Genomic DNA, 16,245 nt, shown 5'->3' with positions numbered 1-16,245 from the left:
TTCAGTTTTCAGTGATGTCCATTTCACCTTTCTGAGACACAGAAAACTGCCTTCATTTAAAAGTCTGCTATGGAAGTAATACAAAATTCAACTGAGCACTTATTAACTGAGAAGCATTAAATGCATGCTAAACTGTGAAAAAGAAACATACCTGGGATATATATACATAATCATATAGAGCTCTTCATAATTTTACATCTCTATTTGCAGGGTTATTTGTCTAGATCTTGTCTCTGCTAGTTTGTTACATGGCCCATACACTATTGAAACCAGATTCTTTCAGACTAACAGGGTTATTAAAACAGCTTTGTCCATTTGATCCACTCTAGAACATTTCAATGCCATGGTGACTTGTAACAGAAAGCAATGACAATTAAGCTTCAGTGGTTTGCAGATGATTTCACAACATAAAACTTACTCCTGACGTCATGGATGAGAAGTAGATCACCTGAGTATATGATATCGTAAATTAAATAATATAATATTAATAACGCATGAATCCAGTAAAGCCTATTTAATTCAGAGCTACTCTGCGAGTAGGGCACAATTGTAATATGATAAACTTATAAAATTAGCCAATACTTTTACAGCCTGTAGTTTTAATTAATTTGAGATTACAGACACACAGAAAAAAAAAAAAAATCTGCTTATTGTCATAATGATAGGACTATGGGTATTCTGTCAGGCATCCTGCTGCTGCTTCAGAAAGGTACACTATCTCCTATAGGTCTTGTAACTGTGGTTTGTGGGCTAAATTAAGCTCCTTGTTTGACTTTCATATTCAGTAACTTGTACAGTCAGAGGAAAGAGTCTGACAAACCCAGAAATCAGTTCAGCCTACTTATTTCAAGCTTGTATCTTAAGCGTGTCAAATATGACCTAATAGAAAAGATTTTTGAGAGTTTATCCAACTGTATAATCAAAACTGAATGATTTGCAACTAGAAGAAATCGAGAGGGAAAAATTTAGTGGGTTTTTGAATTGTGCAATATCATGGTCTACTAAGAAACCCAATAGCCTTAATAAGTCCTTCTTTTTTATGTAGGTATATTTAATTTAACTTTTATTAACTACTTTTTAATGTCATTTACCCTCATTCCATCCCACATCTGCAGCTGTTTCGCATCCTTTCTTCCTTGCTGTTCAGTAGCAATAAAGTATGTAGAAAATATTATTACAGAAATTTGCCTTACTCCATTGCTCCTACCATTCCCAAGGGATCCTTTACAGACTGCCTTTTATTTATGTTTAGTTGTCTACAGGGGTTTCATCTTCACCACTTAAGATATCACAGCCATAGAAGTCAGAATCTGAGACAGAGTCCTCAGGTTTCCTATATAGCTAGTGGAGACAAACAGGCACTTACAGAGCGTATTTCATGTTGTCCTAACATAAATGTCTCAAATAAGACAAATGATATCCTAAAAGTGCATATTTCTGCCATTGGCCATAAGGTAAGTTTAGGACTGTTGGATCAATTGTAGTTGTCTATACAAAAATATCTGAATTTAGGTGTGATGAATTCCTCCCCTACCTCTAAATTATTGTGGATCACATCATATTCCTTTTAGCTACATAGCTAAGAGCAAGTACTTCAAAAGTAATAAGCAGCAAGTAACACAAAATACCACATTATTGTAAAATGAGTTTTAATAAATGCCACATTAAAATTTTAGAAATGGAAAATTAAAAAAGAGAAACTTAGAGTCTGAACACAATTAGAATTACATGTGTAATGCAGTCTGATTGGTTTGATGAGGATAAAATTTCTGTTTAATTCCTGTGTGATTGTGGTTGCCCTCAGACAAAAAAAGGTTTCATGGGTCAATATTTAGCTGAAATAAGGTACAAGCTATACATAAAATAAACGTTATCACTTGGTACATGACTATATGAGATGGATAAACTCAGTTTGGTAACTAGAACTAACATATACAACACATAAAAGTCAGATGAATCAACTGAAAATTTGTCCTGAATTGGTTTATACCATACACAATGAAATTTCAGGTCTATATTTTTAAGCATTTGATATAAATATTAAACAAAAATAATGTGGAAAAAAATCTATAAATTACTTAGTTCAAATAAATGTAAGAGCCATGAGATATAGGAATGTATGCACAACTATTTTAAAAGATAACCTCTATTACAGTACGCTAAAAGTTACTAACTACTGTGTGTCACAGTTATTCATCCCTCTAAGAAATGTGTTTCAACTGTATATAAGAATACCCTACTCACTTGCCATTTAATGCTGCTACTCCGACAGTGCTTCTGGCAATTGACATACTTGCCACAAATGTCCACTGCTGACTTTGAGGGTCCCACCTCTCAACTGTATTCAGGTAACTCCAGCCATCATGTCCTCCAACTGCATAAATAGGCCCTTCAAGCACTGTAACTCCTGAAATGGAAGAGAGAATGAGAGACAGTAAAAGTAAGTTTTCTCTATAAAGAGTTAAATATATATCTATAGATAAATATATATATAAATATATATATATATATGTATATTCAAATTGCAGTGAACAACTTGCATATTCAAAGTTAAAATGGAAACACTGATTTCCGTTTTGATTAATTAAGGATTAACAAACAGGAATAAAATGAATGCCACTCCACAAGGCTTTATGAAAAATAGCTCTTGTCAAACAAAACTAATTTTATTCCTTCAGAAGATTGATTGCTTCACATAATAACCTGTCAATGATGTGATAGTCTTAGATTTCTGTATAGCAGGGGTGTCAAGCTCATTTTCACTGGGGGCCACATCAGCCTCGTGGTTGTCTTCAAAGGGCTGAATGTAATTTCAGGACTGTATAAATCACAGAATCACAGAATGCTAAGGGCTGGAAAGGACCTCGAAAGATCATCCAGTCCAATTGCCCCACTGGAGCAGGAACACCTAGATGAAGTTGCAAATGTAGGAATAGTTACATTTATATAGTCCTAAAATTACATTTGGCCCTTAGAAGGCAACTGCAATGCTGATGTGGCCCCCAGTGAAAATGAGCTTGACACCCCTGCTGTATACTGTTTAACTCAATATCTCCTAACATTTGGATTATGGATTAGCTCTTTAGGATATCAGTAGAGCACATTCTAAATAAATTATGGACTGGATACCTGATAGATCTCAAAGTATTGTCAACCTACAGGGGCATTTCACTGAATGGAATTGCTTCTACCAGAGTTTCACAGGGAAAAGAAAGAAGTCTGATTTTTTCAGCTTTTTTGTCACTTATGTAGAAGAAAAGATATAATTTTTCACCATCGGGAAGTTTAGTGGACTGACACAAAATCAAAATATATATTCAAAGGCTTGATCAAGCAATTTGCAGTGAGCAAGTTAAGCTACTTCATCAATTTCCTTATCAAATAAAGAAATAGCAAGAGAATGGGTACCTTCACAGGAAAAAAATGTTGAATATATAAGGGTTCTTTTGTCTAGTGAAGAAAAGTAAAACTGAATGGAATGGAAATTGAAGTAGGAAACATTTAAATAAGAAACAAATTTTTAACTATGAGAGTTTTTAATCACCCATTCAAAGGAACTGATGAATTCTTTATCTCACAGTATCTTCAGCTTAGAAAGCTCTGGAAAATGTTATAGCTAAGCCTCATTTGTTACAATATAGTGAGCTCAGTAATTCCACTCTATGAATCCAAGATTTCAAATGAGCATTGTTCTGCAAAACTCAGGCTAAATCCAGTCCTATTCTGAAGTCAGTGTCTTTTTTTTTTCTTACTCCATTTCACATGATTCAAAAAGTCAGAAAACAGTAGATCATTAAAGTTTCAGAGAAAGGGTTTATTTTTTTCTCACAGAATAATCTTTCATTTAAAATAATGAAAAGTTTTTACTTTCTGTGGAGAATTGTGTTTTATTCTGTTTCAGAAAAGTCATTTGTTCAAAACTTGATTTGACATTAAAAGCTGTATTTATCAAGGAGTTTGGACAAGTCTGATCTCAGTGTTGACAGAAAGTGTTCTTGCACTTTCAGTGTCAGGTTTTTTTTTGTTTTGTTTCAAACTTGGGAACAAACAAAACTACTAACGCTTACTGAAATTTTCTTTCTTATAAAGACTGACTCTCATCTTTTTTCTGTAGCAGCTTCTGCAAACTCATTCCCCAGTTTCTTCAGGTACAAAAAACTTATAAATGCTTTTTATTCAATCACATGTTTCAGCTATCATTTTTCCAGAATATTAAAGCAGATATTAAATTGAACTCATGATCTATATAGCTCAATATCTTATCTCAGAACACAGTCGGTAGCAAACATGTGGGAAGAGGTATCTGTGTTCACACAGAAAAATGGGAGATAATATGCTGTAGTTGTGGGATGTTGTTTGGGGGTTGTTTGTTTGTTTGTTTGTTTTGGTTTGGTTTGGTTTTTTTCTGTTTGTTTGGTTTAGTTTTGTTTATTTTTTCCCTAATATCTGATTGCTAGAAATATACTTAAATACTGAACAAAGCCATTTACATTGTCAAAAAGGTATTTGCTACAATTTGTTTTAATGACACTGTACTCTTTAGCTTTTCATGTACACACTCTTCACTTAATAAATAATAATAAATAATTAAAAATAGCAATAAATAATTAATAAAAAAGTAATAATATTCAAATTAAGTTTAGGTATGTGAATGTTTCTATACACATACATGCATATATAACCAGTGTCTAGATAAACACACAAACCCTCTCTCATCTTTACTTATAAGCAAAGTTGTACTCTTATGCACTGAATTTCAAAGTGAAACTATGAATGTCAAAACACATCATCAGTCTTGGAATTTTCACTTTTGCTTCCTTGAACAGCTTGTTGTCTCTTTCATTAGAACACAAAACGTTGTCCTCAATTTATTCTTTTTATCTCATTCACTATTTTACACTTTTTGTCATGTCCTTTAATATTTGAGTTTTATTCCCAGCTGTTTTCCTTCTGTAAATTAAACCATCCTAATGTTTCCAGTCATGTATTGTAGAAAATTTGCTTTCTTCTTAATACTGTTTTTCCTGCATTTTCATGGATTTTTAGTCTTATTTTTTAATGACAATGAAAACTGATAAGCTCACTGCATTGATATAATGGGTTTTCTCTCCACATTTCCTGTTGTGCTCTTTAAACAGGCTTCATATAGTCTTTAGTGACCTCTCTATTATGAGAAATTTACTGGGTTTATACAATGCATGTAGAACCCTGTAAGATGCACAATTCTTTTAGAATTTTCCCCTTATGTCTTTTACTTTTCATTTACCACTTGCTGTTTTGTTATGAATTCAACTGGCATTTAAGGTTCACCAGAGTGTTCTCTGAACTTGCCTGAATAACTTCCACATACTTTGCAATGTTGATGTTCAATTCCATTTCCACATAAATTAATGTTACACTGACACAAGGAAATGTTGCAGTTAGAAAACTGTCAAAATAAAAATGTTAGTTTGATGTGAGATTCATGTCATGCTCCTCTGCCAAAAAGTGTGAATATAGTTACAGCTACACCTATGAAGAAATCTGGAAGTTTATTTTGCTTGGAAAATTTTAAAAGATTCAATATAAGATTGCCTGTTTGAGTTTGCCAGTTTGCATTCCTTCTATAAGAGGAAAATTTACTGACAAAGCTATAGGAAAATCATTCTTTCCATGCAGGACCATGACAGAAGGACTTCTGTACAAAACAAATCTATGCTGCTGACTATAGTACATACTAGCTTGCTATGGGTTTACACTTTTTAAGTCTCTTCTCTATAGAATACCTAATACATTGACATCTTTACATTTGTTCCTTAAGAGCTGGTCCAGATCTGGATATCAGATATCTCAGAAGCATAAATGCAAACTGGAACAGATTGAGAAATCTGTAGCCACAGCTGGTAGTGAGTTCCTCTAATGGTACACCCATGAAAACTAGTGGATGCAGATGTTATATATGAAAATAATATAAATAGCATGGAGTAATTTCAGAAATAATTATAAAAAGAACATTAAAAATCTGGAAAACCTGCTGGAAATGCCATAAAAGATATAGGGATTATCAAGATATTTTTTCCAAGAGATAGTCCAATCCTATTGTATAAGTACGTGCATTAAAAAAAAAAAAAAAAGTACGATTAACAGTCTAGATGTAAGATGAACCATAAGATCGAATGACTAGAATTAGTAATCTGTTAAATTAAGCCTTGGAACAATATTCTATATTTTAAATAAACCTGTTAAGGTTTTATTGGAATGATGAATTTAGGAGTGTACTGGTTTCTGGGTTGCTTGAAGTTTTCATATCTACACTGATATACTTTTAGACAGACATGCTCAAACTCCTTGAGGTGGCATGTCCTCTAGGCAGAAAGGATGGGGAGATATTCTGTGTTTCTCTTGCAGAAAGTCAGTCTACATGATCACAGCAGTACCTTCAGGCCATAAATCTATGAGTTTATATAAATTTGCTAAATTTTGGAATGGATATCACAGTCTCTTTAACTTTGGTATAGACTTTCTCTTTCAGTATTTGTTCTGGATGGAATCTGTTTTCTTTTCCCAAGTCAACTACTCTGAAGGCTGGATAGACAAACCCATCAAACTGATAATTGCAGAAGGACTACTGATGACAGGTTGAAATGACAGAAGTGTAAAATTTAGCATATAATTTAATATATTATGACATAGAGAGTGAGATTTGAGGCCTATATTGTGAATCTAATTGCATAATATATTTTTTAATTTCTTTTTATTTAACAGTATATTTTACAGGAAAATTTAGTGACTCATAGAGACAGCTCTAATGTTTCCAGAGCAAAAACATTGTACTTAAATTCTAGACGTCTTTATGAGAGTCAAATAAATAAATAAATTAAGCTGCACCTTGCCATACTGGTGAATCAAGTACTCTTGATTAGACTTTGTAACATTTGGAAGCAGCCAAAAATATATTTTCAATCGAAATTTTCCATTAATTTTGGTTAAGACTTTTTTTTTTTTTTTTTAATTAATAGTTCCTTTTAACAATGGAAAATTGAAACTGAATAATCACTCTCACAATATTGTTGTCTCAGGTCATTGCTACTGCAGAGCTGCTGTAGAGTTTACTGAATGTCTACAGATTTTTGTTATTAATGGGATATGCATATATGGGTGTAATTAAAACTTAGGAATGTAGAGTTGAGTGTTCAAGATACGTGTTTCTTCCCTAGTATATGCTTTCATTCTTTTAAAGAACCAATAATTTGCTTTATGAATCATGTATAAAATACATGGCTTCAACCATAAAATAATAATTTTATGAAATAACTTGATGGTCATTTTAATCAAATAAAATCAATAAAGGCTGTTATGCCTGTGCTGCAATGCCAATAAAAACCTTTCATTACCTCTTCACTATTAAAGTGATATTCAATATTTGTTAATAACAATACATAATGACATATATATAATATTAGAGGTGGAAAAAAATTACTTCATACATATGTGAGACAGCTATGCCTGTGTGACAGAAAAAGCAGCTAAAGAGAAAAAGCCACAAGTAAAATCCCAAGGCAAATATAAGCAGGCAAATTCTCATCAATCGGTAACTTATTTTGGCAGAAATGTTCGGGGGTTTTTTCTCTTCTTTTTCTAGGTACTCATATATTTTTGGGTTTGGTTTGGTTTGTTGTTTTTTTTTTTTTTTTCTTTACAATTATTAAAAACAGTATGAAAACACTAATCACACATCAAAAAGTGGAGACACACAAGGCTAGACTTACAACATTCAAAAATTTGTACTCCTTGTAAGTCATGATATGAGGCACCATTAATTTCTTCAACTACTTTTTTCTCAGAGGATTGCCTATTGTCTCATAGGTCACAACAGTCTCCTTGACTTTCCCCCATTCTTAGAGTGAAGTTGATGATATTGATTCTGTTTTGCTGATGATTTCTCCTAAAAGGAAGAATGCCCAGAAAGAGACATTCACTCTTGCCTGGCATGGTGATGATAGGAAGCAGGAGAAATACTGACTGTGAACCCTTAATATACTCAGCTTTCTGGTTAAGAAAGTAAAACATCTCCAGATTAGGCAGTTACATTTTGAAAGACTGGACTAACTGGACCAATTTCCCTTTCTTCTATATGCAGCAGCAGCTTGTTTACTTTCAACCACTTTCAGCTTACTTTTCAATACAAATATCCCATGGGAATGCTAAGATGATACCAATTTAGTCTTAAAGAGTATGCTGAAAATGAAAATACCATTAAAGGCTGCTGAAACAAGTCTGTATTTCTTCTCTAAATCTCTCTGCTCATTCTGTTACCACCACCATCCTCTCCACTCCTTTTATTTCACTGCTTTTCTATCATCTTTCTCTCATCCATATCAGCTAGGGGGTATTTCTACACATTTCTTGGGTAATGACACATTACCTGACAAGATCCAAAATCCATTCTGAAAGAATGAAAATATAATACTGGAAAAATCAACATCTAAACTTCGTTTCAATTGATGAAACGATTTTGATTTAAAATGAAGAAATGAGGCCAACAAGTCCCTCAAATTTTATGAAGTCAGCTTCACAGATTTAGTGAGACATATGTTTTTGGTTTTGTATTTAATACTAAATATTATAATAATAATAAATAAAATATTATTGTTAGTAATAATGATAATAAAATAAATATATCAAAATGCAAGTTATAAATAAATACATTTTAAAAACTGATAAATGATATGACCCTTTTTAATCTAAGTGTGGAGCTGCTTAAATTAAATCATAACTGTGAAATAAAGCAACGTAAAAATGAAAATCCCAATATTACTGATGATATTCATTTAAGAAAACAAATTGGTTCTTTGAATCATCACCAACTGATTAGATTCAGTGAGGCACTTCAAAATGAAATAGTTATTTAAGAACAGCTGATAAGTGTAAGTTACAATGACTAAAATTTATGAAATATGTTAACTGATTGTCTTCAACAAGCAATATCTCAAGTTATTTAAAAATACTGTTAAAACTGACAAAAATAATAATTTGGCAAAGTCCTGTGTATTACTGTCTTCTGATCTTGCATCAGTCTTAAAAGAAAACGGATTGAGAAACATGAGAAACATGGTGTTCAGCTGGCTTTAGTTCTGTTCCCATTGTCCTCTGGTAGTTGGAGACTCCTAAAGTCACTTACAGTAGATCTGTCACAGAGTGGCTGACATTGGCAAACACCTCTGGAGATCGTCTAACCAACCCCACTGCTCAAAGTCACCTACAGTTACCCAGGACCACATCCAGATGGCTTTTAAATAGCTCTTACGACAGAGACTCAACTACCTCTCTGGGCAATCTATGCCAATGTCTTTTACATTTAGATGGCATTTCCTGTATATCAGTCTGTATTTCACTTGATATCACTGAAGACACCATGGATCCATTTTCTTATCAGGTGTTCATATACATTGATAAGAACTTCCTGAACCTTCTCTACTCCATCCTAAACAGTCCCAGCTCTCTCAGATTTTCCTCATGTGTGAGATCCTCCAGTCCCTTAATCATCTTTGTGGCCCTTTGCTGGACTCACTTGAGTAAGTCAATATCTCTTGTACTGGAGAGCTCAGAACTTGATGCAGCACTCCAGGTGTGTCTCTTCCCTACTGAGTGGCAGGGAAAGTTTGTCTCCCTCATCCTGCTTGCAAGACTCCTCCTAATGCAACACAAGATACTGTTCATTGCCCCTGCTGGAAGCACGCATTATTAGCTCTTGTCCAACTTCTTGTCTACCAGGATCCCTAAGACGTTTTCTGCAGACTGCTTTCCCATCAATTAGCCTCCAGTCTTTACTTGATCCTGCCCCACTGAATGTCTTCCTGCTGCCAAACTTTCCCTCTGGTTTCAGGGACTTGGGATTCCCAAATTCAGTCTTAAAGACTGAGGCAAAGAAGACATTGAGTACCTAAGCCTATTCTGTAGTTTCTCACCAGGTGCCCTGCCCCAGTCAGTAGGAAGACCACATTTTCCCTAGTCTTCGTTTTGCTATTGAAAGACTTAAGGAAGCATCTCTTGTTGGCCTCCCAGCCATACACCAGATGCAATTCAAAATGAGCTTTGGCTGTCCTAACCTGGTCCCTACAAGCTCTGTATTTCTTCTGGGTGACTCGTCCATTTTTCCACCTCTTGTGTGCTTCCTATTCCAGTTTGAGTTTAATCAGAAGCCCTCAACCCATCTATGTAGGCCTCCTGATACCTTTTCTTAATCTCCTGCACATCAAGAGGGAGCTTTCCTGAGCTTAAAGGAGGGGATCCTTGAAAAATCAACCAGCTCTCCTGGGCCACTCTTTTCCCCAGGGCTGTATTCCCTGGAGTTACGATCACAGAGCCCACATATATTGCCCTCAGTAGAGTTTCTGGGCCACTTTTGCGGAAGCTGCTGCGCAAACTGTTGAATCTGTTGGCTGCTTCTATTACCTGTGCTCAGACCCATCTATCAATGAAATCCCACAGCCTGATTCTTGCATAATGTCATCTAAGAAGCCAAGCTGTAGAAGTTCTAAGCAATGTGGCAATATTCAGTCTCACCATTAGGTAGTGCTTACACCGTATGTTTTAAAAAAATACAATGTGTAGTGGTGATCAAGTAATAACTATCCCCAAGCAAATAAATAAATACACCCTTTATGTTACAGCACACTGTGTCATATATGAAGAATTCAAGACCATGTTATGTCTTGTAAGAGGAATTCAATATTCAAGCATTACTGGTACTTATGGTTTGCTCTCAGACTTTAGATGCCAGAACTTCTACGTGATTTTTATGTCACACATATGGATTTATGAGTAGTCCCAAAGGTGTTTCTTTTAGACTTTCCATCACACAGAACTGTGGGCAGTACATCTCACATCTGTATCAAAACCTGTACAGAAGTTACTGAATAGTCCATGATAACCGCAAATGGCAATACCACAATAGAAATCTTGAGGGACACATTCTACAAAGCTCAGAAAGCAAAATATTTTCCAGTAAAATTGATGAAACAAGACTATTCTCTCTTCTGAATGTTCCAGGTCATTTGTTTTACTAGAAAAAAAAAAAAAATCAATTTCATTTTAAGTAGTCTACGTTGAAATGTCAGAGTTCCAATCCTATTAGCATACTGTACATTTCCTCCTTCTTAAAGAGCAAAGGTACTGAACTCTCTATACATTTCATTTTTTCTAAATAGTGCAGTCAATTTCTGCATGTTCTCTTGAGATGAGATTATTCATCTTGTAGTCAAGATACTGACCAGTGTGTTAGACGATCACAATTTATCTTGACTTCAGGAAACAGGCTCCCATGTTCACTGTAAGTGTCCTACACTAAACGGATGTCAGAGTACATAATTTTATTTTCTGTGTTCTACACCCACTAGACAATAAATATCCATCTAGATTTACACTTGAAATGTATATAATGTTTTTATTAAGATATATTTTATAGAACGGGTTTTTCCCTGTTCCTAAATGAGAAAATTTCCATCTGACACTTGAAGAATTATTGTCATTAAGCAAAATATGCACAAGAATAATATTGTCATCTCTTTTACGACTGTTTACTAAGAGAAGAGAAAGGACACAAGGCCCTCACAGCTCTTCTTCCTGCACCACATCTTCAACAGTTTGACAAAAAACACTTTTAAGTAAAAAAAAAAAAAAAAAAAAAATCCTCTTGGATTTAATATTCCACATGATACTCATGCTGTATTGTCGTTTGTGTCGTTTGCTGAGAAAAGCAATCATATATGCAGAAAGGGAGGCTTTTATTGTAAGAGAATTACATTACATTTATCTGAATAAAGAAACTGGAAAATGGTGGAATCAGATCTTACATTTTTTTATTTGTAGAAAATAATAATTCTAGCAATGAGGGACTAATTTATCCTATCCATCTTCTAATGAATTATTTTCATTTTCATTACATTCTGAACAGTTTGGCTTTGCTAGTTTGCATGCAGTGACTGGAATGCTGAGACTGGAAACCCAGCTATGAGGATTTCTTCTAGGAAATGAAATAACATTTTTTTCTTAATAGGAGATTTGTTTTCAGTAATATATTGATCTGTTAGGTGCAATAAGTACAGCAGAAAGAAATCTTAATGTTTCCTTGAAAACAATGAAAGCCTTAGTAGCTCAACGATTGTTATTTATCCAGTCATAAAGAAGTGAGTACCTATTAAACTTTATTTCCAGCAATAAAGATGCTTCTTTTGAGGAATGGGTATAGTCTTAATTTAAAAGGGTCCTCACAAAATTGTGTCTCAACGTATTACTGTTCATTAATACAACCAGAAACTGGCAGATTCCTGAACTAAAATATGTTGAAAATACTAACAAAAAATCAAATTGTACAGACAAAAAAACCCAACAAACCAACCAACCAACCAAACAAAAAACCCCCAAAAATATAAAAACACAAGAAATAAAGATAATAAGTTGCAGCATCATCATGGTAGGTACTACATACTGGGAAGAACAATCTTTTTTTTTACCTGGAAAATTATTCTCCTAAGCATTTAGATATAGGAATTTATGAAAGCAAACAGTGTTATTTTTTAGCTAAATGAGATCTAAAAATGAATACTCTCCAGTATGCAATGTCAGGCATTTTCCTTTCAATTGCCTTCACAAAGCTATGTAGCAAAAAAACTATTATGTCTAATTAGGTGCTAAAATCTGTACAGTTTCAATTATTTATACTTGGAGATTGGAATGGGATTTTTAAATTACTTTGCTATGATGTTACAAAACATTGGAACACTGCCTATAATATTTCTAACTCTGCATTTCCTTATCTGCATTTCACACAGTGAAATTTTTAAAAGTGACAGTTTTTATAAAATAACAGGAAATATAGTTTCATACTGACAATTTTGGATATGAAATGAAAAAGAAAATAAATTCTATGGTGTTAGATTTACTGTAGTCTCTGCATTTTGATATTTGTAGAGACACAGAATTTTAACTGGGGAGGATAAACTTGTATCCATCAACTAATATTTTAAATGAGAAAATTACCTTTTAAGAAAAGGGTAGATACGTGCTGTATCATGGCATTGAAGGTATGGAGACAAATAAATCAGTGAGTATTAAACTTGATTAAGTAACATCCAATTTTTACTTCACCATTTTAAGCTCTGCATTTATTTAGCTTCCAGGTATCTGTAAATGTATAAAAATCTCCTTTCTCACTCACATCCACAGAAGCATACTTTGACAATTCTGTACTAATTATAACTAACATTGATGCTTTTCCTTACTCTGTTCTTGCCCTCTTTAAGTCTTAAACCACTTTTCTTCCATATTAGTGTTGTTAACAAAAATAAAATTTCCACAACCATAATCGTAACTGGTTGTGAAATACAAGTATATTTCTTTGGATGCTGCATATAGGGATGCCATAAGCCAAGCTGAGAATTTAGTATGTGATAAACTGGAGAATTAGACCTGACCTAACCTTCTTGGTGAACATTCAACAACACATTGTTGAAAATACCTACTCCTACGTTTATTCACAGGCAGGTATCAAGGCTGATTAAAAGAATTATAAAAAATACCCCTGCCCTCTTGGGTCAGATGGTTTTATACTGACATGTTAACATAATGCAAAGGTACAGAAATAAAAATCTGCCTGCTGTTGTCTCTTTATTTACATTCAATTTTGTAGATCAGATACCAGATTTTCAACCCTGCCATGCTATTATCCAGAGAACCTGACTCAGAAATTATTATAAGTGTTTCTATTACAATTTGTAGCTCTTTAGTGAATTGGGTCATGATCTACTACTTACTAAGGGTGCACAAGGTACTTAATAATTCAGAAAAAAAAAAATCCCCGTAATACTCCTGATGATTAAGAGAAAAATGCAAAGCAAAAGCCTAATATACATGCAAATCAACATTGCACAGAAAACACTTTAAAAGACACAGGTCTTCTGTCAACAAACAGAAAAAGCTAGAATGACATATTTCCCTGGAGATTTCAACGTTAACAAATAACAATAATTTAACTATGTAGAGGTACACGGTACTAGTCAATATTGCATAATAGAAAGATTTTCAAACTATTCTCTAAACAGCTGCTTCTGAAAGGGTAAACAACACAGCTATGTCACACCATTGCTGTGCTGTCTATGTTGAAGAACTCTACTTAATGCTTAAGTGGTTATAGGTTTGAGTGGTTTTGTTCATTTGGGGGTTTTGGGGTGGGGTTTTTTTGTGTGTTTTTTTGTTTGTTTGGTTGGTTTGGTTTGGGTTGTGTTGTTGTTTTTGTTTATGTTTTGTTTTGTTTTCATATCTGTGGCTATGCACAGGTATCACCACATAGAGAAGGAGACCACACATTTCTAGCATAGTATTGCCTTGGGAGATCTTGATGTACCCAGGAAGATTTAGCACTGCATAAAAGCAAGATATTTCCAACACAATCTTGACTCAAAGAACCTTTTTGCGACAGGATGTGAGCCTGTGCCGTTCTCCATTTCCATCATACTATTAAATTATTGCTAGTGAATAAACTTTTGTACAAGAATGTAAATGAAGAAAGGACAGATTCAGGATAGGAACTGTTTTTTTCACGTTATACAAATAACAAAGTGACAGACATTTTTCTTTGTACTCATGAAGCAGATATACAATATACACGTGTTCTTCATGACTGAAAGTATGACTGTCAATATGTCAAGGTCCAAAAGCATCTCAGGTTTCCTGCATGAGAAGAATATACTGCAAATTTAACATATATAGAACAGAACAAACTCACAGCTCTGTTGATTTAAGCTTGATTTGAACAGATATGCTCATTTGCTCAGAGTATTTATATGTCCAACAACTGAGCTGTACACATCTGAAAATATGGAATGTCATTGCCTAATGCAGTAGAATTTGGTCTGTACTTTACAGCCATGAAAGACTGTATTATTTTCAGGGTGATTATTGAGGTTGGTTGATTCTTTCTTTTAAAACAAACAATGTGGAATGAGCACATCCAGAGCTATTGATCAAAAGCATCTGTGGAATTATCAGTCCAAAATGATGCATATTTTTTGAACTGATCACAAGGAGTTTTTGATCATGGTGCCATCTCTGTTGTCATGGGAAGAGTTTTTTCTCTATCAAGAACTCTCTAATGTTTTATTAATTCTTTCCTGTGTTATGAAGTTTTTTGCACTTTTATCACCCTTGGGAATACCGTTGAAACTAATAATAGATACCTTAAAATTCTGGAACACTGGTAAAAAAGACATTATGTGTGTTTCTGTAGCATTATAATTCAATTTAAACTTAGGGAACAATTTCCAATAAGAGAGCTATTTAGTGTTCTGATGCCATTGGACACAGCTTGCCATCACTACTTTTTGTCGTAAAACATGTTTAATAGCAAAAATGCATTATGCTAGCCACTGTACAAATGCATATTATGATGTAAGTGCCAAATAGTGGGGGGAGAAGTAGGTATGGAAAACACCTTCATTTTGTGAGATACAGATACAGTGGTATATTAAAGTACTTGCTGCTGATTGTAACTCAAGGGAATGGACATGATAATCTACCATGTCTTTTCTGTATCTATTTTTTATGATGTTGTTATCATTCTATCACATCAAGCGATTTTAGCAGAACAGAGAATGAACACTTCCATTTTCTATACCTTATATAAGTTATATTCTGCTGGGTACGTTCTATAGATTCTAAGTTCCTTTCTTTTTAAGTGAGAAACACTCATCACTCCATAGTTAAAATAAAAAAGGGTATTTTTTAAACATCAAAAAAATATTTATGTAATAAATTAGACATTTTTCCTATTGTATATATATGATGTGGATAATAGATTTATTTTTTTTTCAAGGAAACAATATAATTTTATTTTGCTTAGTTTAAAAACAATTAAAAAAAGAAATAACCAAACATATATTTCTTTGAGTAGAGAACAGGGATACAACGTATGTTGATTAACGCTGACAGTGGTATGGATAATACTATTAAAAAAAAAATAAATAACACCAAAACTTATCTGAAAACAGGCTATGGAGAAATACGCTTTCAGTCATAATTAAACTATTGCTACAAATATTTTGTAAAGTTCATCAGTCCATCACTGACATGGTGTTTATAGTCTTTGTTTCCTATCACGCTGGATAAATGAAAAAATCATAATATTTGATTAAAAGCAAATGATATCTAGATTGTTCAATAAATAGAGATGTTCTTTTTCAAAATCAGTGCCCACAAAGTTGAATTTTC

The 16,245-nt window shown here is 33.6% G+C and overlaps 1 protein-coding gene across 2 annotated transcripts in view; it reads right to left on the bottom strand.

Annotated features, from left to right (window-relative positions):
• The window catches only part of KLHL1 (kelch like family member 1), a gene marked incomplete at its 5' end in the record, with an annotated part of 204,039 nt that overhangs the window by 19,152 nt on the left and 168,642 nt on the right, over positions 1–16,245 (bottom strand). For both annotated transcript variants that reach the window (XM_080356114.1, XM_080356115.1), the window contains one exon: positions 2,245–2,407. In XM_080356114.1, coding sequence (XP_080212240.1) covers positions 2,245–2,407 — 163 coding nt within the window. The remainder of the gene's footprint in view (positions 1–2,244; positions 2,408–16,245) is intronic.

Source organism: Nesoenas mayeri (assembly GCF_963082525.1).
Source record: "Nesoenas mayeri genome assembly, chromosome: 1".
Lineage (NCBI taxonomy): Eukaryota > Metazoa > Chordata > Aves > Columbiformes > Columbidae > Nesoenas > Nesoenas mayeri.
The sequence above is the reverse complement of the archived record's forward strand: the minus strand, read 5'-3'. Positions and strand labels throughout refer to the sequence as shown.